This window comes from Mixophyes fleayi, chromosome 10 (assembly GCF_038048845.1).
Source record: "Mixophyes fleayi isolate aMixFle1 chromosome 10, aMixFle1.hap1, whole genome shotgun sequence".
NCBI lineage: Eukaryota > Metazoa > Chordata > Amphibia > Anura > Limnodynastidae > Mixophyes > Mixophyes fleayi.
The window spans coordinates 101,289,894-101,312,976 of record NC_134411.1 but is presented as its reverse complement, the minus strand read 5'-3'; the positions used below and the strand labels follow the sequence as shown (position 1 = coordinate 101,312,976).

The window sequence follows — 23,083 nt, the reverse complement described above, 5'->3', positions numbered from 1 at the left end:
GTGTGTGTATATATCTGTGTGTGTGTATATCTGTGTGTGTGTGTATATCTGTGTGTGTGTGTATATCTGTGTGTGTGTGTATATCTGTGTGTGTGTGTATATCTGTGTGTGTGTATATCTGTGTCTGTGTATATCTGTGTGTGTGTATATATCTGTGTGTGTGTATATCTGTGTGTGTGTGTGTACTCGTATAACTTTGTCTATGAGATCATCATCATTTATTTATATAGCGCCAGAATATTCATCAGCGCTGTACAATTGCGGAGAAACACAGTAATAAGACAATACTGGGTAATACAGACAGACAGAGAGGTAAGAGGGCCCTGCTCACAAGCTTACAATCTAATCTATTACACACGATGACTTGAGAGAGGGAATACCTCCACTTGACCCAGTTCCCCTCCTACTAATCCATTAAAGCTTCTCCTCTGCTAAACATCCGCCCTCTCGAATCACCTTGTGGAACAGCCAGAGGCAGCGTCGCCCCGTCAGCCTCTTACATCTGATAGAGCTGAGATAGAGCAGACCTGTTGGGACCTCGCTCTGTCCCCCACATGTCTGTGTGCATGCGTGTGTGTGCGTGCATGTATGTCTGTGTGTGCATATCTGTGTGTGTGTGTCTGTGTGCGTGTGTGTCTGTGTGTGCATGCGTGCGTGTCTGTGTGTGCATGTATGTCTGTGTGTGCATGTGTGTGTGCATGCGTGTGTCTGTGTGTGCATGTGTGTGTGTGCGTGCGTGTCTGTGTGTGCATGTCTGTGTGTTCGTATGTCTGTGTGTGTTCGTATGTCTGTGTGTGTCTGTGTGTGCGAGTGTCTGTGTGTGCGTGTCTGTGTGTGCGAGTGTCTGTGTGTGTCTGTGTGTGTCTGTGTGTGTGTGCGAGTGTCTGTGTGTGCGAGTGTCTGTGTGTGAAAGGTTCTCTGTACCACGTGAGTCTGGAGTGAATCAGAATGTCATGAGACGGCCTTGGCACGGTGTGATGGATACAATGGCTGCAGATGTGACATTTATAGACTAGACGAGGACGCAGTGATTTCCTTATCTGCTTATACCGGACTCAATATTCTCTTCTATGTAAATTATACGAGATTCCACAAACACGCAGAGCTCTGTTCTCCATGGTTTATAGAACATGTGGAGTATTACGTTACACGTCTGTGTCTCCTGCCCTGATCGTACCATACATCTCGCCGTGACGCTGCACCGATGGGCAGAACCTGATTTTTGACCACTGATCCCGAGTTACCAACATGATATAATATTTTCCAGGATCGTTTCGCCGCTGAGCTGCTGCGTCCATGCTGGGGACGCACCGTACTGTCTCCGCGGACGCGGGGGAACTACAGAGCCCAGCATGTGATAACAGTGCACTGTGTTTGCATTTACCCTTCGTTTGTATAAGTTAATTTATATACAGTGTAGGGATGTGCACCGGCGACTTTTGAGGTCTCGTGTTTTGTGTTTTGGATCCGGATTTTCGTTATTTTTGAGGTTCGGATTTGTCTCGCAAAACACTTGACGAAAGGTCTCGGTTCGGATTTAAGGTATTGGATTCGGATTTTTTTTGAAAAAAACATAAAAAGTTTAAAAATCAAGTTTTTGGGCTTATTTTCACTCCTAGGCTATTATTAACCTCAATAACATTCAATAACAAGCATTTCCACTAATTTACAGTGTATTCTGAACACCTCACAATATAATTATTAGTCCAAAACGTTGCAACAAGGTATCTTTCTGGACTGCGTAGAGGAGTGGGTCACCACAATATATATTAAAAACCCTGAACTTTTATGATTCGCACCAATAAATGTACCTGGACTGCGTAGAGGAGTGGGTCACCACAATATATATTAAAAACCCTGAACTTTTATGATTCGCACCAATAAATGTACCTGGACTGCGTAGAGGAGTGGGTCACCACAATATCTTAAAAACCCCGAACTTTTATGAATCGCACCAATAAATGTACCTGGACTGCGTAGAGGAGTGGGTCACCACAATATATTAAAAACCCTGAACTTTTATGATTCGCACCAATAATTGTACCTGGACTGCGTAGAGGAGTGGGTCACCACAATATAAATTAAAAACCCTGAACTTTTATGAATCGCACCAATAATTGTACCTGGACTGCGTAGAGGAGTGGGTCACCACAATATATTAAAAACCCTGAACTTTTATGATTCGCACCAATAATTGTACCTGGACTGCGTAGAGGAGTGGGTCACCACAATATCTTAAAAACCCTGAACTTTTATGATTCGCACCAATAATTGTACCTGGACTGCGTAGAGGAGTGGGTCACCACAATATCTTAAAAACCCTGAACTTTTATAATTCGCACCAATAATTGTACCTGGACTGCGTAGAGGAGTGGGTCACCACAATATCTTAAAAACCCTGAACTTTTATGATTCGCACCAATAATTGTACCTGGACTGCGTAGAGGAGTGGGTCACCACAATATATTAAAAACCCTGAACTTTTATGATTCGCACCAATAATTGTACCTGGACTGCGTAGAGGAGTGGGCACTGGGCACCACAATAAAATATATAAAAAACCTTCAACAGATCTGCATTACACTACACATACGGCTGCTCCTCCATCCTCTCCATCATATACATGTTGGAGTTTTAGCGTGTGACAACCTCTTGTTTTTGATAATGTCAGTGCATTTTGAATATTTTTCAATTTGCCCCACACCACTGAATGTACTTTATCTATGATACGCAATACGCATCTATCTATCTTGACTGCGTAGTGTGGTGGCCCCGGTACACAATTTGGTACCGAGGCCACAATATAATTAAAAAACCCTCCACGTGTCTGAATTCCACCAAACAAGTATCTGGACTGCATAGTGGGGTGGCCCCGGTACCCAATTTGATACCGGGGCCACAATACCTCCTCCAAACATGGTACAGACAATTCGTCATTGAGATCCCAGACAGACAGGGTCAAAGTGTTATTGTTTGACTTTGTAAACCCAAAAAACTGTCCCTGTTGCACATAGTCGTGCAATGAAGACTGACTTTTTCATTTAAAGGCACGATCTTTCAAGTGTAGTGTTTGTAAGTCTAAGTCATATTATACTTTTGGTAAAATTGGTATATTTTGTTCCTCTTTATGGTAATTAATTAGTAATAGAATTAAAGTATGAAATAGAATTAAAGTATGAAATAGAATTAAAGTATGAAATAGAATTAAAGTATGAAATAGAGTGGTATAGAGTTGTAGTGTGGTATAGATAGAGTGGTCCACACAATATAATAATAAAACCCTCAACTGGTCTGAATTCCACCAAACAAGTATCTGGACTGCGTAGTGTGGTGGCCCCGGTACACAATTTGGTACCGAGGCCACAATATAATTAAAAAATTGGGCATCAACTGTCACCGTTGTTTAATATCTGATACACCTAAATATGGACTGCACAGTGGAGTGGCCCCGGTAGTAAATTTGGTGCCGGGGCCACAATACCTCCTCCAACTTCCAAGTGTAGTGTTTATAAAGACAGACAGCGTCGAAGTGTTATTAGTTGACTTTCTTAACCCTAAAATTGTCCCTGTTGCAAATATTCGTGCAATGGACAGTTACTTTTCTATTGAAAGACTCAAGCTTTCAAGTGTAGTGTTTATAAAATATAAACAACAATACAGTAGTTTTAGAGCACGTCAATACCTCTTGTTTTAAATTATGACACGGCATTTTACTTTTGGTTTAATTTCTTGAATTTTTTTACATTTGGTTTTACTTTTTGAACATGGCAAACGACTGTTGATTGGTCATATAATGCAAAAAAAAAAGTTCCAAGATGGAATTGTCCTTGGGCCCTCACACCCACCCTTATGTTGTTGAAATAGGACATGCACACTTTAACAAACCAATCATTTCAGCGACAGGGCCTACCAAACAACTTTGGCTGAAATGATTGGTTTGTTTGGGCCCCCACACCAAAAAAGCTATTCATCTCTCCCTGTACAGACTAAACAGGCTCTACTGAGGCAAGATGTCGTCCTCATCCTCAACCTCTGATTCCTCTCCCCCTACAGTGTGTACTTCCTCCTCATCACACATTATCAATTCGTCCCCGCTGGACTCCACAACCACAGGTCCCTCTGTAGTATCTGGAGGGCAGTGCTGTACTTCATTGAGGAATTGATTATTCATTTTTATAAACATCATTTTTTCAACGTTATGAGGAAGCAACCTCCTTCGCCGCTCACTGACCAGGTTCCCCGCTGCACTAAAAACTCTTTCCGAGTACACACTGGAGGGGGGACAACTCAGGTAAAATAGAGCCAGTTTGTACAGGGGCTTCCAAACTGCCTTTTTTTCCTGCCAGTAACAATATGGACTGTCTGACATGTCTACTTGGATGGTGTCAGCAAAGTAATCATCCACAATTTTTTCTATTGTGACAGCATCCAATGCAGCGAGAGTAGACATGTCTGCAATGGTTGGCAGGTCCTTCAGTCCGGACCAGATGTTATCAGCATCCCCGCCAGTGCCTCTTTTGGGAAAACTGAGCTTTTTCCTCGCAGCCATAGATGTGGAAGAAAATGAGGGTGGAGCTGTTGGCATGTCACGGTCCTCTTCAGAGGACAATCTCCTGACCAGCAGGTCTTTGCACCGCTGTAGACTTGTGTCCGCCGGAAACAGAGACACAACATACGCTTTAAACCGAGGATCGAGCACGGTGGCCAGAATGTATTCCTCTGACTTTAAAAGAGTGACCACCCTCGGATCCTGGCAAAGCGTACATCCACAAGAGCTACATGCTTGGTGTAATCGCAATGGCTTACCAGCTCCTCCCTCACTTTCTCCAGCTGCTTCTGCAACAGCCTGATCAGGGGAATGACCTGACTCAAGCTGGCAGTGTCGGAACTGACTTCTCGTGTGGCAAGTTCAAATGGCTGCAGAACCTTGCACAACACGGAAATCAGTCTCCACTGCGCTTGACTGAGGCGCATCCCCACTCCTTTGCCTATGTCGTAGGTGGCTGTGTAGGCCTGAATGGCCTTTTGCTGCTCCTCCATCCTCTGCAGCATATAGAGGGTGGAGTTCCAGCGCGTCACAACCTCTTGTTTGAGGTGATGGCAGGGCAGGTTCATGCTTTTTTGATGTGCCTCTAGTCTGCGGTAGGCACTGGCTGAATGCCGAAAGTGTCCAGCAATTTTGCGCGCCACCGCAAGCATCTCCTGCACACCCCTGTCACTCTTGAGGTAATGCTGCACCACCAAATTAATGGTGTGGGCAAAACATGGGACGTGCTGGAAATTGCCCATATTTAATGCCCGCACAATGTTACTGGCATTGTCTGACACCACAAATCCCCATGAGAGTCTAAGTGGGGTAAGCCACTGGGAGATAATTTCCCTCATTTTCTCTAATATGTTGTCAGCGTTGTGCCTCTTATTAAAGCCTGTAATGCACAATGTTGCCTGCCTTTGCATGAGCAGCCATTTTGTAGATGCTGCTACTGATGCAGCTGTTGCTGCGGAAGGGGATGCATCTACCCAGTGGGCTGTCACAGTCATATAGTCCTTCGTTTGCCCAGAACCACTTGTCCACATGTCCGTGGTTAAGTGGACAGTGGGTACAACCGCATTTTTAAGAGCACTGAGGACACTTGATCGTACTTCTCTGTACATTTTTGGTATCGCCTGCCTAGTGAAGTGGAATCTCGAGGGGATTTGGTACCGGGGACACAATACCTCCATCAACCCTCTAAATCCCACTCCACTGATGGCGGACACCGGGCGCACGTCTAACACCAACATTGCAGTTACAGCCGCAGTTATACGCTTTGCAATAGGGTGACTACTATCGTATTTTGTGGTCATGGCAAACGACTGTTGGACGGTCAATTGTTTTGTAAAAGACTTAGCGGTCTTACGACTTCCCCTCTGGGAAGATGACCGACTAACAGCAGCAACAGCAGCAGTGGCAGTAGTAGGCGTACCGCTGCAGGATTCCTCGGATGAATCCCGTATTGAGGAGGACTCAGTCTGGCTGCTGACTTGGGCTGCAGGACTGAATCTGATTGAGATTGTGGAGGAAGTTGACGAGGAGGGTGTTGCTGGTGTGTATCCAACTGGACCACGGGATTTAGGTGTCCCTGTACCGATGAGGGTCCTAGCCCCAGTTCCTGAACTAACCACTGAACTATGAAGGTTATTCAGGTGACGTATAAGGGAGGATGTTCCTAGGTGGGCAAGATCCTTACCCCTGCTTATTTGAGCTTTACATAAGCTACATATGGCCATACATTGGTTGTCTGGATTTGGATAAAAATAACTCCAGACCGAAGAGGTGCATTTTTTGGTCTTCTGACCAGGCATAACGATGGGCTTTTTCATCCCATGGACATCAGCTGTTTCCCCCCCTGGTGCCTCATTTACAATAACCACATCACCATCCTCATCATCAAGTTCCTCCACAGCGCCAGCTACATCATCAATAGCCTCCTCCCGAGCCACCTCTTCCCGTACAGTGATGGGAAGGTCAGGCTTGACAACCACCAACACCCTTGGACTCGCCTTGGGGATTTGTGATAATTTCTCTTTAGAAGGCAGAGTTGTTTGCTGTTTTGTTGCTGACAGCATAACTCTCTTCAATTTTTTGTAGGGGGGGGGAGGAGGAGGAGGGCTAAGATCCGTGGGTGAAGCTGAACCACTAGTCATGAACACGGGCCAGGGCCTAAGCCGTTCCTTGCCACTCCGTGTCGTAAATGGCATATTGGCAACTTTACGTTTCTCCTCAGATGATTTAAAGTTTCTCTTTTTGCTACTTTTTCTTAACTTGGGCTTTTTGGATTTTACATGCCCGGTACTACGAGATTGGGCATCGGGCTTGGAAGACGACGTTGATGGCATTTCATCGTCTATGTCATGACTAGTGGCAGCAGCTTCAGCATTAGGAGGAAGTGGGTCTTGATCTTTCCCTACTTTATCCTCCAAATTTTTGGTCTCCATTATATGTAGCACAAGATACTGCAGCATGTGTGAACTTGGTAATATTGCAGTACCAATGGACTTATACTGCTGGATTGGTTTTGCAAATTTGGTTATAATTATTATATATATTTATTTTTTTTTTAATTTATTTTTTTTTTTTACTTTTTTTTAATTTTTAAAAAACTTGGGAATAGTGGGGAAAAAACTATGCCCTTAGAAGCACAGAGCACAGGACACAGCACCACTGGACTGAACAGGACACGGCACAGGACCCAGCAGCACTACGGAACTCAGAAGGACAGAGCACAGCACACAGCACCACTGGACTGATACTGCAGAACACAGCACAGCACAGCACAGCACAGCACAGCACAGCACAGCACAGCACAGCACAGCACAGAACTAAACAGCACAGAACTAAACAGCACAGAACTAAACAGCACAGAACTAAACAGCACAGAACTAAACAGCACAGAGGACCACCTAACACACCCTCCCTCTACCCTGATCAATGCCCGAGTGAAGATGGCGGCGACTAGCGGGGAATTTATAGGATCCGAGTATCGCGAGATCCGACAACGGGATTATGAGTCAGAGCCTCAGTTTCACTTTTGAATTTGGCGCCAATACCCGGATCTGTCTCGGATCCGACTCGGATCCGCAACGTTCGGGTGGGCTCGGATTTCATAAATCCGAGTGCGCTCATCCCTAATACAGTGTAAGAACTGCATCTAAGATACAGAAGATAAACTGTACAGTGCAACAGGTCAGTGCTGAAATATGGGAGGGCAGGGCAAAACTTAGGAGTAGATCTGGAAAGTAGGGACAGACACAGTTACCATTTATCTGCTAAGGCATGTAATGAAATTACATATTGTCATGAATAATTATACGTGCTACAATCTGCCTCTCTTGGCGCGGTGATTACGGCTTCTGCTTCTTATCTGGGCACCGTAATGCGGATGTATATAGGTTATGTACACAGAGCAGGGTATTATACAGAACATTAATGAGCAGTTTATCAAAGGACTAAAAGCCTTATTACATAAGGCTTTTGTTGTTCTAAAAATCATATCTCTTTTATAGATTATATATATATATATATGTTACAGATGCCGATAACCTCATTACCGCCTGTGTTGGCGTATCTTGCGTGATATCTCTTTGCGCATGCCCAGAAAGTAGAAGCATTCATATGTATTTATATCGCAGATGCAAATATGCGCGGATGATGAGGACTTATCACGTACTAGGTGCGGACGCCTCTACATATGGGCGGAAATGCGCTTGTTTTCCGTGCTTTTCTTTTTTTAAGTGTAAGTTACTCCCGTTTTGCGTCCGTTTCCGCGTCTGCCTCTGTATCTCGCACCATCTATTCTTTATTTGCCTGTCTCTAGCTCTCGGCAGTGTGTACCATGCTCTATGCCTGCGGACTGACCCGTAGGGCCGGGGGTTAAAACAGATCTGTTTAGTCGTAGTAAAACCTCCATTCATATGAGCAATATATGAGCATATGTCTCATCCAGAGCCGTAACTTAGAATTCTAGCGCCTGGGGCGAGAAAGACAAATGCCGCCCCCCTAGCCCTCAATTTTAACCAAATGGACCTAAAACATTACTAAACTGCGCCCCCTTCAGTGTTGCCCCCTGGGCGGTCGCCCCTGTGGCACAGCCCTGGTCTCATCCTGCGAGGCTCGCTAAACAATAGCTTGGCTTTGGGAATATTCCTGTATGTCCTTAGTAAGTGAGTCGGTTAAGCTTTGTGGCAGATCATTTTTTTGTTGGGTATAATCAGCCTATATAAAATATATAAGTCGTCCCCCCCTATATGCCCAGGAGAGGCTCTGAGGCTACAGAAATGAGTAGAATAATCAGATTGTTGAGCGTGGTAATCGCGACCTCTAATACCCTGCTCCATGTCAGCGCTCTACACTGGGGATATATGTTATTGGTATACAAAACACGCGTTCTACACGTCCTTCTCCTGATCGCACTACAAGGGAGTGAGGAGAAATAGCTGTTTCTTATTTTTGATGTTGCTGTAAATATAACAGTTAATTATAATTAACAAATGCTCTTTAATTATTAGTACCTTTACGTTCTTCTACAAGGGCTCTCTATGGCCTCCTCAATAAACAAAGGCTACTGCAAACGTAGGGTTCTTTGATCCGTGTGATGCTAATGGGCCTTTATTGTACAAAACCAGCGATTAATCCTGTGTATTGTTTAATTCCTGATCGTCGGTCAGCTTGGTGGTTACTGATTGTGAGATAATGTATAGGAGGAATGCAGGCGTAATTGCACATGCTGATTGGTGGATACTGATTGTGAGATAATGTATAGGAATGCAGGCGTAATTGCACATCTACCGATATTTGCTGCGTTTTATTTGACTGTGAGTTACATACAGTGTTATATACGATTTGTAGTCGCTGTTCCTTTAATACTGTTTGTATGTGTAAATGTTCCGTGGGGTCAGGATTTGCCGCTCTCCCGCAAGCTGTATCCTGCTACACAACATCAATTATTTACACTGAATCCATCACTAATGCACATGTTACAGTGTGCGATCAGGCCAGTCACACGGGTATTTACCACTGTGAACAGGAAGTCTGATATAAATTATGTATTTCTTGTCAAACTGCAGTTTAACACTGTGTCATCCCCAGCACCCCGTCCTATTCCGTACTGATCCCGACCCTGTGTCTAGTGATCGCGGTCTCTGATCCCAGTCTGGGACCCTCATATTTCATGGGATCATCATCATCTGTAAACTGGGGTGACGAGAATTGGTAAGGGTCAATTTGATAGCAGCCAATTAACCTACCAGTATGTTTTTGGAGTGTGGGAGGAAACCGGAGCACCCGGAGGAAACCCACGCAAACACGGGGAGAACATACAAACTCCACACAGATAAGGCCATGGTTGGAAATCGAACTCATGACCCCAGTGCTGTGAGGCAGAAGTACTAACCACTGCCTTGCGTTGCTGCCTTGCGTTGAACATTAAACCCATTGCCTTCTTTGCCTCATGTGTCCAAGACTGCAACCAGAATTGGTGTACCCCCCACCCCTGTTTTTTTTTACACTAAGTAGTTACTTTGAGAAGGGTCCTGAGTCCTCTCCATGATAAACTACTCTTGGTCCATTGTTCCCTCTACCTGTTTTTCTCATGGTCGGGTCCCTCTATCTCCAGACATAACGGAACCAGCCCAGCAGGGGAGCCAGTAGGGACCCCATCCCCGTGCCGTCCATGGAAGATAAGGCCAACAGGTACCTACAAGCTGTGTATCCACAGAGCTTCAGCTTGAGAACCAGGGAAGGTATAAAACGGGGGGAGATTATAAACCGGACTGGCCGGGGATTACAGTTCCCGCTTGTCTGTTGCTGCTAATTGCCCAGGACAGGGACTGTCGCTGTTTGATCTTTGCGCCAATCTCATTGTGAGCCCAGCTCACAATAAAAGAGACCGGCCTGGGGCTGCTGTCTAACGCTCCCTGGCCTTGCCCATATTTTGTGAATTAACGCAGGTGAGCGATTTTTGTTTTGTTTTAATCACTGCAGTAAGCGTTGACATTCACAGTTATGTCATTATTACGGGAGCTTATAAGAATGAAAGATATACGACATAACCTTGTCATTGTGGAGGAATATTTTTTTCTTGTGCAGATCAAACTTCCTGTCTTTAGCTTCTCTCAGTCTGAACTAGCTGATAACAGAATACAACAGCTGCACAGCAAGCCTAAATACAAAGTCAGACATATCACGTTCTGTCAAGGTATGGGAATGTTTACATATATATTTGTGAATTTTCTAAGTAGCTCGTTTACAAAAAAAAAAGCAACTTGCATTTTAGGACTAGTGTTTCTTTAAGGCTTGGAGGTAGTGCATATAATTCTAAGGGTTGTAACAGATTGAAATCATTACAATAGAGAATTCCACACAATAGTCCTATAATAATTTGTATATTGAGCCCGTTCTATTCATTTCCTTTAAGTTGATTAGCGGAGCATGCCCCCAGGCAGGAGATGTATTGATTAGACAGGGAAAGTATAGAAGGACGCTATGGTTTGAGACTTAAGGGATAATCTAAATCAGCGACCCAAGAAATATTGATTTAAGAATCTTTTGCAGCCTTGAGCTACCGGCGTACATAATGTTTAACAGCAATCAGAAGCTTTGTGTAATATGCTGATAAACACAGTGTGGGCTTTATTTATCAAACTCAGAAAAGCCCCATCTTGGGCCAAACTCTGGGCGAAGCGATAAGTTAAGCTTTAATGCCCCCCCGGCCAGTACCGCTGGGCAGCCTGAGTACCACTCGGAGGTCATGGTGATATTTTATTAATTGTGGCGATCTGTGTTTCTGTATCGCTGCCATGAGTGGTATTAGACAAACTGCCGCATCGCCATGTTTTAGTAAACCGGTCCGTTCATTTATTGTTCATTTATAAAGATGTCTTATGCCTCTGTGGAGGTCGGTTCCGCAGGGTCAGTATTGTACCACAAGTCCCAGAATGATGGAAGTTGTAGCTGGTGACTGATGCGGTAGCAGTCAGCTAGACGCGTTATTTCAAGCAAACCCATGTAGTTTTATGTGGGAGTGACTGGTGTCACGGTAACAGTATAAATAATAATGTCTGTTACCTTATTCCGACGACTGGATCCCCAAGGCTGGAAGTTGGCGGGTCAGAAAGGAGTTCCTGATGAAGCTTAGCTGAAAGTGATCCGTGAAGCTGTAGAGGTGATGATCCCAGGGAGGCTGTTTCCAGACACAGACGTGAAAATGGCTGAAGGCTTAAGGTCACGATAATAAAGTCACTGTCGAGAGTCCCAGCCAGTTTGGCCAATATTGAGGAGACTTGGAGAAAGTACTGAAGGGGTTAATATACAGGGACTGAGTGTCCAGGGCTACACAATGCAATATGTGTGTACAGATATAAGTAGCCGGTGGTCAAGTTAGGAGAATCCCAGGAAACAGACTGCAGCGTGACCAGTAGGCAAATCACGTCAGTAAATGTCAGTAAGTAAGTTCCAGAGGATGAAACAAAAACAAGTCCACTTGTCTTAGCCGGGTCGGTCCACTGTAATAGCAAAATTAGGAACCAAAGGAATAAACAAGAGCGGCTTCTGAAACCAAAGCCAGGTCAATACACAGTATAGCAGGTCAGCAAACAGGATACCAAAGGGTCAGTCCAATTTGTCCAAGACAAGAGGTCAGACTGGCTGTTGACACAATCACCTAGCAAAGGCTGTATGACAGAGGGTCCCTTTTATAGTGACTGTAGGCGCCTCTTGATGACCTCAGCAGGAAACTTTCAGAATGAATGGAACTGATTGAAAGTTCTGCACGTGCTCAGAACAGACACTAGGCAACATAGGAAGCCAAACCAGACGTCTGATGGAGGAGAGCCTGGGCAAGACGGGCGAATGCTGAAGATCCGTAGAGATGGGCAAGTCGTAGAAAGCGAGTTGCCCTAACGGGTAAGGAGCGGCCTGTCCGGTCCGGGAATGAGCTCGCAGCTGCTAAAGTCAACGCAGACAACGTTTCTGCTATAAATTGTGAACTGAACTAATATTTGCGAGACGCCACCTTATAAATTCAGTCTCTAAGCAGCGATGGGCAAAAGGCAGCCTGATGGCCGAGTGGGGCCCCCCAGCACCTTCACCTGGGCCCCCAGCTCCTTCCTGCTTTATGACTCACCAAGCTTTGCTTGTCCCCCTGCTCTAGTTAAATAAGTGAGTGGGGCAGCTGAGAGGTGTTTTAGGACAAGCGGGAGGTGTTTTGGGTGTGTGGTCATTCTGATGGGTCTGAGGGGTGTTGTGGGGCTACTGGTGCATTTGAGTGTCACGTGAGGCCTAGTCTAGAGGGAATGTAGTGTCTCCTTCTTTAACTGTATAGATTAATTTATTACTGAGATTAAGGGTAATGAGCGGCACCTTTTGAAAAGTAGAGGAAGCATTTACGCAGGGCAAATGTGACCTCAGGTTGTGAAGATGCTCCTACGTTTGGTAGATTATTATTATTATTATCATTTATTTGTTAGGCGCCAAAAGGTATCCGCAGCGCCGCACACAGTACTAACAGTAGACTATAGAGGGTGAAACCATACAGAACAATGAACAAAAAGTACCAATACTTCAGAAACTCCGGCTAGTCATATGCAGTAAAGACGGCGCGGAAGAACAGGTTTGGAGACAGGAGGGGAGGGGGCCCTGCTCATACGAGCTTACATCCTAAGGGAGGGTAAACAGACCAGGCACAAGAGGAGCCAGTTGAGGCAAGAGGAGAGAAGGGAGGACGAGCAAAGGAAGGAGATGGGGGTTAAGTGGATCGTTGGTAGGCTTTGAGGAAGAGGTGAGTTTTGAGTGCACGTTTGAAGGTGCACAGAGTAGGAGAGAGACGGATGGAACGAGGGAGGTCGTTCCAAAGAAGGGGGGCTGCACGGGAAAAGTCTTGGATTCTGGAGTGGGAAGAGGTGATAAGAGTGGAGGAGAGGCGGCGGTCGTTGGCCGAGCGCAGGGAGCGGGCAGGAGTGTGAATGGAGAGGAGGTTAGAGATATAAGGGGCAGTAGAGTTGGAGAGAGCCTTGTAAGTGGTGGTGAGGAGTTTGAAAAGGATTCTGTAGGGGAAGGGGAGCCAGTGTAGGGCAAGGCAGAGAGGGGAGGCAGAGGAGGAGCAGCATGAGAGGAAGATTAGTCTTGCGGCCGCATTGAGTATAGAGCGGAGGGGGGAGAGACGGGAGTGGGGGAGGCCAGTGAGGAGGAGGTTACAATAATCGAGGCGGGAGATGATGATTGGTTTGTGGAGCAGTATAACGGCATTGGCAGAGGGGCGCTAGTGCAGAAATGAGATGTCACTTTGCAGAGAGAGAGATTATTGTAATGAGATGAAGACGCGGCGCGTTTTCAGCAACATTACTCCGGACAGCCGCTTGCACTCCACAAAAGAATTAGATTTTTGCACTAGACTCTGGTCAGGTCCTAAATCGTTAATGCAAGAAACACTTCTTATAAAATAAACAAAAATGTGCAGCAAGTCGTCCCCCCCCCATCCCCTTCTAACCCTCATTCATAGGGGGCAATTAAATTGGCCGCAGTATTTTTTTGCAGCGTGACAAAATTTAAATTATCCGCACAGGTTTTGACTTGCGGGCGCAACCGTTTTTAGGTACCGCCACCGCGTGTTAACCATTGGTGCTTGCAAACTTTAGGAGAGTGAAGGGGAGAGGTCATCTAGAATAAAAAAAAATATGCATTATTGGCATTACATTACACAACCTTCTATTGTATAATATCGACATACAGGACTTTTTTTTAACTATACTTTTTACTACTATGCTATTGTCTATACTATCACAAAACACATTTGTACATACATACATATATTAATTAGTGATTATTGTGTTTATTAATTTTAATAATTGTTTTTTTGCTTTTTGTAAAAAAAAAAAAAAAAAAAAAAATCACCTTTGCCATGTTATACATTACTGAGAAACATAATTTTTCTTTTTTTTTACATTATTACATGATTTCAATGGTTTTCTGTTTTTCATTTTTTGCACAGCCATAAGAGGTGCGAGATAAAACTGGCCATGTGACAGTTCACCGCGCCTCGTTAAAAAATAATTGAATAGCTTTTAACGCTTCTCCCTCCCTCCCTCCCTATACTTTAAGTGGATCTTCTACTTGTCCGCGATGGGACCATTTTCGTTAACAAAACGGTGCGTTAAAAATAGATTTGAATAACGGTTAAAGTTAATGCGCTCCAGAATGAGTGAAAACCGCATTAAAATCACTTACCGCTGAGAATTTAATTCCCCCCCCCCCCCCTATAATATGCAGATGGGTAATTTTTTTGGGGGGGGGGATTTTTCACGGCGTGGGGCTCTCACTGGACAACGACTGATGAAGAAGGAAGAAAATAAGACATCTATTTATTTATTTATTTATTTATTTAAATAAAGGAATGGACAACTGTTCTGGTAATGACAGGGGTCTTCATAATATTTGGACCACTAAAGTGGCAAAGTTTCCAGCATAGGGCTGTTTGTTAAATGGGTTTCCCATGCACATTTTTGCAGAAGACCTTTGAGTGTAAAGCTGGGTGCACACTGCAGGTCTTTCACCCGATCACACGATAAACGACCGTTTGGTAAGATATCGCATTCGTTAATTAGTTCTGTATTGAATGATTTTGACCGACCGTCTTGATGCCTGCAGAAATGAGAGAGAGAACGATTTTGCAGTAATAATATGTAATGTGTTCAGTAAGTAAATTATGATAATCACAGTCTTCTTTAAGCCTGAACATGTGAATAAATTGTACACGTAAGTGCAGATCTTTGGTGAGTTGGAAGATGTCCAAGGTCTGTGTTTTGCATCCGTGATGTTACATTGTGCCCTTGAAACCCTCCTGACAGCCGTGTCAGCCCCATGAGCCGCTAGAAGACAGTCGTCGTCCTCACTCTCTTCTCCCAAAGTGCGTCTGATAAGAAGCAGACAGGAGACAGCTCTCACTCTGAGATCGGCTGAATGGTCTCCTCCGTATTATAGACAGCGGCCGAAATACATCTCCCTAAACCTGCAGAATGTTATTTCTTACTTTTACGATGGTCCCATTTTCTGTTTAGAGACGTACTCCTTGTTCATAGACAGCATGTGGTCTTCCTATCGCAATGAAATTACATTGTGTAACTCTATAGGACGACCGACATGTCACGCTGCTCAAGAATTACTTTGTTTTATATTTTTTTTAATTTAATTTGCATTTTCATCTGACTCTACGGTGACAGAAGTTCCCTAATGACTGAGGCAGGAGATGGAGGAGAGTCAGCGGGCATTCTAGTAGAGAGTGAGGAGAGTCAGCGGGCATTCTAGTAGAGAGAGAGTGAGGAGAGTCAGAGGGCATTCTAGTAGAGAGAGAGAGTGATGAGAGTCAGAGAGCATTCTAGTAGAGAGTGAGGAGAGTCAGCGGGCATTCTAGTAGAGAGAGAGTGAGGAGAGTCAGAGGGCATTCTAGTAGAGAGAGAGTGAGGAGAGTCAGAGGGCATTCTAGTAGAGAGAGAGTGATGAGTCAGAGGGCATTCTAGTAGAGAGAGAGTGGTGAGAGTCAGAGGGCATTCTAGTAGAGAGAGAGTGAGGAGAGTCAGCGGGCATTCTAGTAGAGAGAGTGAGGAGAGTCGGCAGGCATTCTAGTAGAGAGAGAGTGAGGAGAGTCAGCAGGCATTCTAGTAGAGAGTGAGGAGAGTCAGCAGGCATTCTAGTAGAGAGTGAGGAGAGTCAGCGGGCATTCTAATAGAGAGTGAGGAGAGTCAGCGGGCATTCTAGTAGAGAGAGAGTGAGGAGAGTCAGCGGGCATTCTAGTAGAGAGTGTGGAGAGTCAGCAGGCATTCTAGTAGAGTGTGAGGAGTCAGCAGGCATTCTAGTAGAGCGTGAGGAGAGTCGGCGGACATTCTAATAGAGAGTGAGGAGAGTCAGCGGGCATTCTAGTAGAGAGTGAGGAGAGTCAGCGGGCATTCTAGTAGAGAGAGAGTGTGGAGAGTCAGCAGGCATTCTAGTAGAGAAAGAGTGTGAAGAGTCAGTGGGCATTCTAGTAGAGAGACAAAACAGAAGATAGAATGACCAGTGCATTCCTGAAAGTCTCCCCAAAGAAGAGTCCGAGGGCATTCTGGTAGAGACAGAGGGGGAAGAGAGTGCACAGGCATTTTGGTAGAGAGGGAGGAGAGTGTGCAGGTATTCTGGTAGAGAGGGAGGAGAGTGTGCAGGTATTCTGGTAGAGAGGGAGGAGAGTGCTCAAGCATTAAATAAAGAGAGAGGGAAGAGAGTCAGCAGGCATTCTGATAGAGAGAGAGGGAAGAGAGTCAGTAGGCATTCTAGTAGAGAGAGGGAAGAGAGTGCGCAGGCATTCTGGTAGAGGGGGAGGGGAGTGCGCAGACATTCTGGTAGAGGGGGAGGGGAGTGCGCAGATATTCTGGTAGAGAGAGGGGGAAGGGAGTGCGCAGGCATTCCGGTAGAGAGAGAGTGAGGAGAGGCAGCAGGCATTCTGGTAGAGAGAGGGGGAGGAGAGTATGCAGACATTCTGGTAGAGAGAGGGGGAGGAGAGTGCGCAGGTATTCTGGTAGAGAGAGAGTGAGGAGAGGCAGCAGGCATTCTGGTAGAGAGAGGGGGAGGAGAGTATGCAGACATTCTGGTAGAGAGAGGGGGAGGAGAGTGCGCAGGTATTCTGGTAGAGAGAGAGTGAGGAAAGGCAGCAGGCATTCTGGTAGAGAGAGGGGGAGGAGAGTACGCAGACATTCTGGTAGAGAGAGTGAGGAGAGGCAGCAGGCATTCTGGTAGAGAGAGAGTGAGGAGAGGCAGCAGGCATTCTGGTAGAGAGAGTGAGGAGAGGCAGCAGACATTCTGGTAGAGAGAGTGAGGAGAGGCAGCAGGTATTCTGGTAGAGTAAAATAAATGCCTTTTGGATATAAATTTGGTCACTCAGCATTGGAGAACCTGAGCCACAATCTAATTACATGTGCATCGTACATAGATCATACGGGATCATTGCAATCTGTGCAGAGCTGTGGAATGTGACCATCCGTATTTGTGTCGTGTTCCCAACAGACCTCAATGGGTGTGATAGTCTTTGTGCTACACATATAAAAAAATGTTTCCACTGATCTGAGTCTTCAAAGCTTTCACTGTAATCTAATCAATGAGGTCAGAAATTGAACTTACTTGAAGGAGGAGATAATTTAAGACTCCGAAGAAATGTATCAAGCAAGGGAAGAGGATAGGACCAGATGGCCAACTTCATTCCAAGAAAATAAGTGGGAGTAGATGACAAGTGTTGAACAGGGAGTCAGCACCAGAAAATTAATTTGGCGCAGCTGAATTCATGCACATTTATTTCAGCTTGTATAAACATTACAAGATTACAATACTGACTATAAACCAGCTCTTATCCTTGTATACGTGCGTGAATAATGTGCACACGGCACATATATATAATACACGGCACATATATATGCATAAGTAAAGAAGCCGTTATACATAGGAGGTAATTCACAAAGCACACTTGATGCATGCTGCGAAATGCGTTGGCCTTGCACCTCGTTAGTCCAACCAGCGCACATCAACGTGCAGGACTACTGGCTGCCCTCGGAACATACAAAAGGAGGTCACAACACTACAAATGTGTGCTGTAGCCTACCCAGATGTGGTCACACCAAATAATACACTGCAAAAAAGTACCCTAGGCAGCATAGATTAAGAACAGAGAACTGTCTTTTTTTTTTTTTTCTTGCAGGATACGTCCAATACATATTTAGAATATAAAGACTTAAAAGCACACAGAGAAAAAAAAATACTATTTAACTAATATCCTATATTAATGACATAGGGCCTGATTCATTAAGGAACTTAGGCAAGAATTTGAGTAAGTTTTCTTACTTACGTTTTCTGGACAAAACCATGTTACAATGCAAGGGGTGTAAATTAGTTTATTATTTTGCACGTAAGTTAAATACTGGCTATTTTTTATGTAGCAATTGGTTTTGTCCAGAAAACTTAAGCAAGAAAACGTACTCAAATTCTTGCCTAAGTTCCTTAATGAATGGCGCGCAGAGTGATTATGCGGATTGTACGCACAAAATCGCCATTTACATCCCTTGATGAATGGAGCCCATAGACGATGTTAAATAGCGCAGCCAAGAAGATTTCGGCATCTCCTGTCTCCGATAAGGACATCACATTTCGTGAGCGCTCGGGGAGAATAAAACACTGTGGACATGACAGTCCACAGGTGCTGGGTGGTTGTTATATTATGGAAGATAATTCTGCAGCGAACGGATCTTGGGTCAAAAAAAAAAAAACAACAAAATTTCAAGAAACCAGAATAGCAGCAGAATATTTAAATGCTCTCCAGGGTTAGAGAAAAGGATGTTTTCTTGCGCTAACAGCTTAATTGTTACTTTTCAGATAAGCTCTGTGAGGCTTTTAAAAGAAAAAAAAAAATGGGCATTTGATTTAAAAGGCCCCGAAGCTGAGAGTGAGACAATGTCTCATGAGCGCGGAGAGGATGAATGTATGATATCATCCTGATAGCCAGTGGTCTAAGTGGCAGTATGAAAAATGTAAGTGACTGGAATGTGATGGTGTTACATTGAAGGGAGCAGAAGTAGCAGTATGACATACCTCATATATCCCCCACTATGTATATGTGTATATGTGTATATATATATATATATATATATGTATGTATGTATGTGTATATATATACCCATTCCCTTTACTCAACTGAAACTGCCCTCACTACAGTAACGAACGACTTACTCTCAGCTACGTCAAAAGGTCACTTCTCCCTTCTCGTACTCCTCAATCTCTCTGCTGCTTTTGACACCGCTGATCATTCTCTTCTCCTCACCACCCTTCACTCCCAAGGTCTTCACGAAACAGCTCTCTCCTGCTTTGCCTCCTAACTCTCTGGCCGCTCTTTTAATCATTTGGCCTCCAATGTCACCTCTATGCTGATAACATGCAAATCTATCTCTCCTCTCCTGACCTCTCTCCTGCTGTCCTAACCCAGGTATCCAGCTGTCTCTCTGCAGTCACAGCGCTTCCAGAAACCCAACATCTCCAAATCTGAGATCATCATCTTTCCTCCTACCAATGTTGCCATCCCTCCTAATATCTCCCTCTTCATTGACAACATCACTCCTGTCACCCAAGGCCGCTGCCTTGGAGTCATCCTGGACTGTGACCTTAGATTTGCCCCTCATATCCAATTCTTTACTAAATCCTGCCACTTCCTCCTCCGTAATATCCTGCAAACCTGTCCCTTCCTCTCTCAGGAAGCAACCAAAATCCTGGTCCATTCACTCGTCATTTCTCACCTTGACTATTACAACCTCCTCACTGGCCTTTCTCACTCTTGCACTCCGTCCTTCAATCCATACAGAATGCTGCGGCTCGGCTCATCTTCCTCTCCCACCGCACCTCTTCCGCTTCTCCTCTGCGTAAATCCATTCATTGGCTCCCTATCCGTTTCAGAATTCAGTTCAAGCTCCTAACTCTCACTTACCAGCACTTCTCGTCCTAACATCTCTGACCTTGTCTCCAGGTACATACCTACCTGACCACTCCGCTCTGCCTCTGACCTCCGCCTCAACTCACCTCTCGTTACCTCCTCCCATGCTCGCCTCCAAGACTTCTGCCGTGCTGCCCCCAATCTTTAGAACTCTCACCCCTGTCTCACTAGACTCTCCCCCAACCTTCAGTCCTTCAAACACTCTCTCAAACCTCACCTTTACAAGCTCGCCTATCCTACCAACTCCTAACCATTCTATCCATCACCTCCTCTTCCTCGTCTGCCATCTCCATTTTCTCCCAGTTGGTCCTACTGCCCCCCCCCCTCCCTCTAGAATGTAAGCTCTCGCGGACAGGGTCCTCTCTACCTATTGTCCCACGTCTGTCCACTGTCTGACTCCCTCGTACGTCCTGTCATGTATTTTGCTGCACTCTGTGAGTCCCCATAGTATCACCCACACTCATCTTTGCCTCTTTCCGACGGAATCTGTGGCGCCTTATAAATAAATAATAATAACCATATATATGCAATAGGAGAAGTGGCGTATGACATACCCCTATACCCCCCCAATTCCACCACTGTGTGTGTGTATATATATATATATATATATATCTCACAGTCCTTATGCACCAGACTTTCCCAATCAGCTCAGTCTCTCTGGGGTCTCACACGTAGGGCTCGCTCAGATGAGGCTTTCACAGTGTTTTCCCTGTGATCGAGATAAGAGTAAAACGCTCTGGAAATACTGCAAGTGCAGATTGTTGATCCCTTTGCCTGCAATGCGTCTGCTGTTCATAGTTAACCCCAGGACAGACTGAACACCATAAAATCGTCCCTTGTACCAGTTTGTAAAGTCTTCTTCTGCCCTGCAGACTGCGCTGCCATCTGTGAGCAGGAGATGGGTCACTGACGCTCGGTGGCGCCCTGTCTGCAGGATGTACGAGACGTCACGTGTTGCACTCTGAGGCCCTAAATGAAGTCCTGCGACTTTTGATAAATTGGGCGTAAACCTTTAATTTTGTATTTTAATGTGTACAATGGTGCAAAGTCTTTTAATGGTAGATCAGCACCAGATCTTGTTTATGTTCTACCTGATAATTATTGTTAGTGTTGTTATTAGTATTTTATTATTACATTTTGTTTATAAAACATTCACATATTATGCAGCTTTATAAAATAAAGTAATTATGTTACACTGAAGCTATAACACAATTCAGTTCAGTCTTAGTTACAGATTCTCAGGCGCCACTAAACCTGATATACAAGTTATACATTCATAATATATTTAAAAAACCTCATATCTGATAAATACAATTCATTTAATATGCAGTGTGTGTGTGTGTTATATATATATATATTTGTCTATGTGTGTGTGTATGTTATATGTGTGTGTATGTTATATGTGTGTATATATATATATATATATATATATATATATATATATGTATGTTATATGCGTGTGTTATATGTGTATATATATATATATATTTGTCTATGTGTGTGTGTATGTTATATGTGTGTATATATATATATATATATATATATATATATATATATATATATGTGTGTGTATGTTATATGTGTGTGTGTGTATATATATATATATATATATATATATATATATATATATATATATATATATATATATGTATGAGTGTGTTTCTATGTGAGTATACATATATATATATATATATATATATATATATATATGTACAATATTAAATCACAGAAGATAGTTCGTGGTGACAGGTGCTTTTCTCTCATTACTATTATTAATTATGCAGTACCCCCCTCAGTCCCTGCGTTAATGTGATTTATTATGGCTGCAGAGCTCTATAGCAGGGACGTGGCTGTTTGGGGTCTGTCCTCTGTGGGTATTGGGAGGCAGGTGGTCACTGTAGGTGGATGGTGTGAAAGGAGGGGAGTTGGTGGCATGTGGCACTGATCAGATGATTTCAGCAGCTTGCGTAGGCTTCACTCCCAGCGCTGCCAGATTCCTCAGTCTGCAGAATGGCCGTCTGTCTGCAGCGGACATTAATAATTCAGGCACAATTTGCACTCTGGTGGAAGTGTACAGTGGCTAATACACCCCCCAGCCCCCGTTCCTTCTTAATCCTTCTCCCTCTCCGCTGCTTCTATACCTCGGCCCTGTTTGATTTCCTCTCTTATTTTTTGTCTAATTTTTATTAATTATTGGACAGGGCTGTGTATAAAATCCAGCTGCACTGACTCCCTCAAAAGAGTGAATGTATAGCATTACGTTTTGTGTTCTAGAACTACAAGTCCCAGCATACCCTACCAGGCAAGGCCAAAATGTGACTTTCCCTCTATTGTGGAACTATAAATCCCATGTCAACTGAGGCATTCTGGGACATGTAGTACTACAACAGCCAGAGTCACCTACCTGTATTCTACACCAATGCTCTTCGATGTGAGAGGCCGCAGGGACGTTACAGGACATTTTTCTTTGGAAAATCTCAAATATTCTAACAATTTATAAACTGTCCACTGAGGGCGGTTCTCTGTTAGAGATCTATAATGTTACATCAGCGGCATAAGCTGCAAAGCCGACCGATGCTGTCTGCGCAGATTGGTTTATGTCATTGTATCTTACTGAACATCTACAGAAAGTATAAGAATGAAGAACGTGGCGGATGTCGGCCATTATATTCTACGCAGACGCAGAGTGACCACTGTAGACCTGATGCAAGAGCCCAGGCTGACTCTTATGCGTCTTCCAGGTTTAAGAAGGTGTATTCACCTTACATGATATTACTTTTACTACACACATTGTTCCTGCACTTTGAGTCACGACTATATATCATCAGGCAGGGTTGTCCTTTTCTGTTGCTTTGGTATAACGCACCTATCGTGAAGTCACACTGAGCACGCACACACATGCACCCATGCAGATTTGCGCGATTCTGCCACTTACACCAGCCTGCGCCCGCAGAGGCGGTACGGGGATCTTCTAACATTTGCATAATGCAATAACGGCGTTTGCGCAATTGTGAATGGATACAGAGCAAGAAAAAGACGTATACGGCCGCCCAAGA

General features: G+C 44.3%; 2 protein-coding genes across 4 annotated transcripts in view; one reads left to right on the top strand and one right to left on the bottom strand.

Annotated features, from left to right (window-relative positions):
• Positions 1-23,083, top strand: part of JPH3 (junctophilin 3) — an 81,774-nt gene that overhangs the window by 44,424 nt on the left and 14,267 nt on the right. The gene's annotated exons all lie outside the window — the stretch shown is intronic.
• The window catches only part of KLHDC4 (kelch domain containing 4), a 55,949-nt gene continuing 47,827 nt past the window's right edge, over positions 14,962-23,083 (bottom strand). Inside the window, exon 12 of one of the 2 annotated variants that reach the window (XM_075189316.1) lies at positions 14,962-15,175. In XM_075189316.1, coding sequence (XP_075045417.1) covers positions 14,977-15,175 — 199 coding nt within the window. In that variant the 3' untranslated portion in view covers positions 14,962-14,976. Of the gene's footprint in view, positions 15,176-21,741; positions 22,050-23,083 lie in introns of those variants that run through there. The other variant, XM_075189319.1, reaches the window with a different exon arrangement.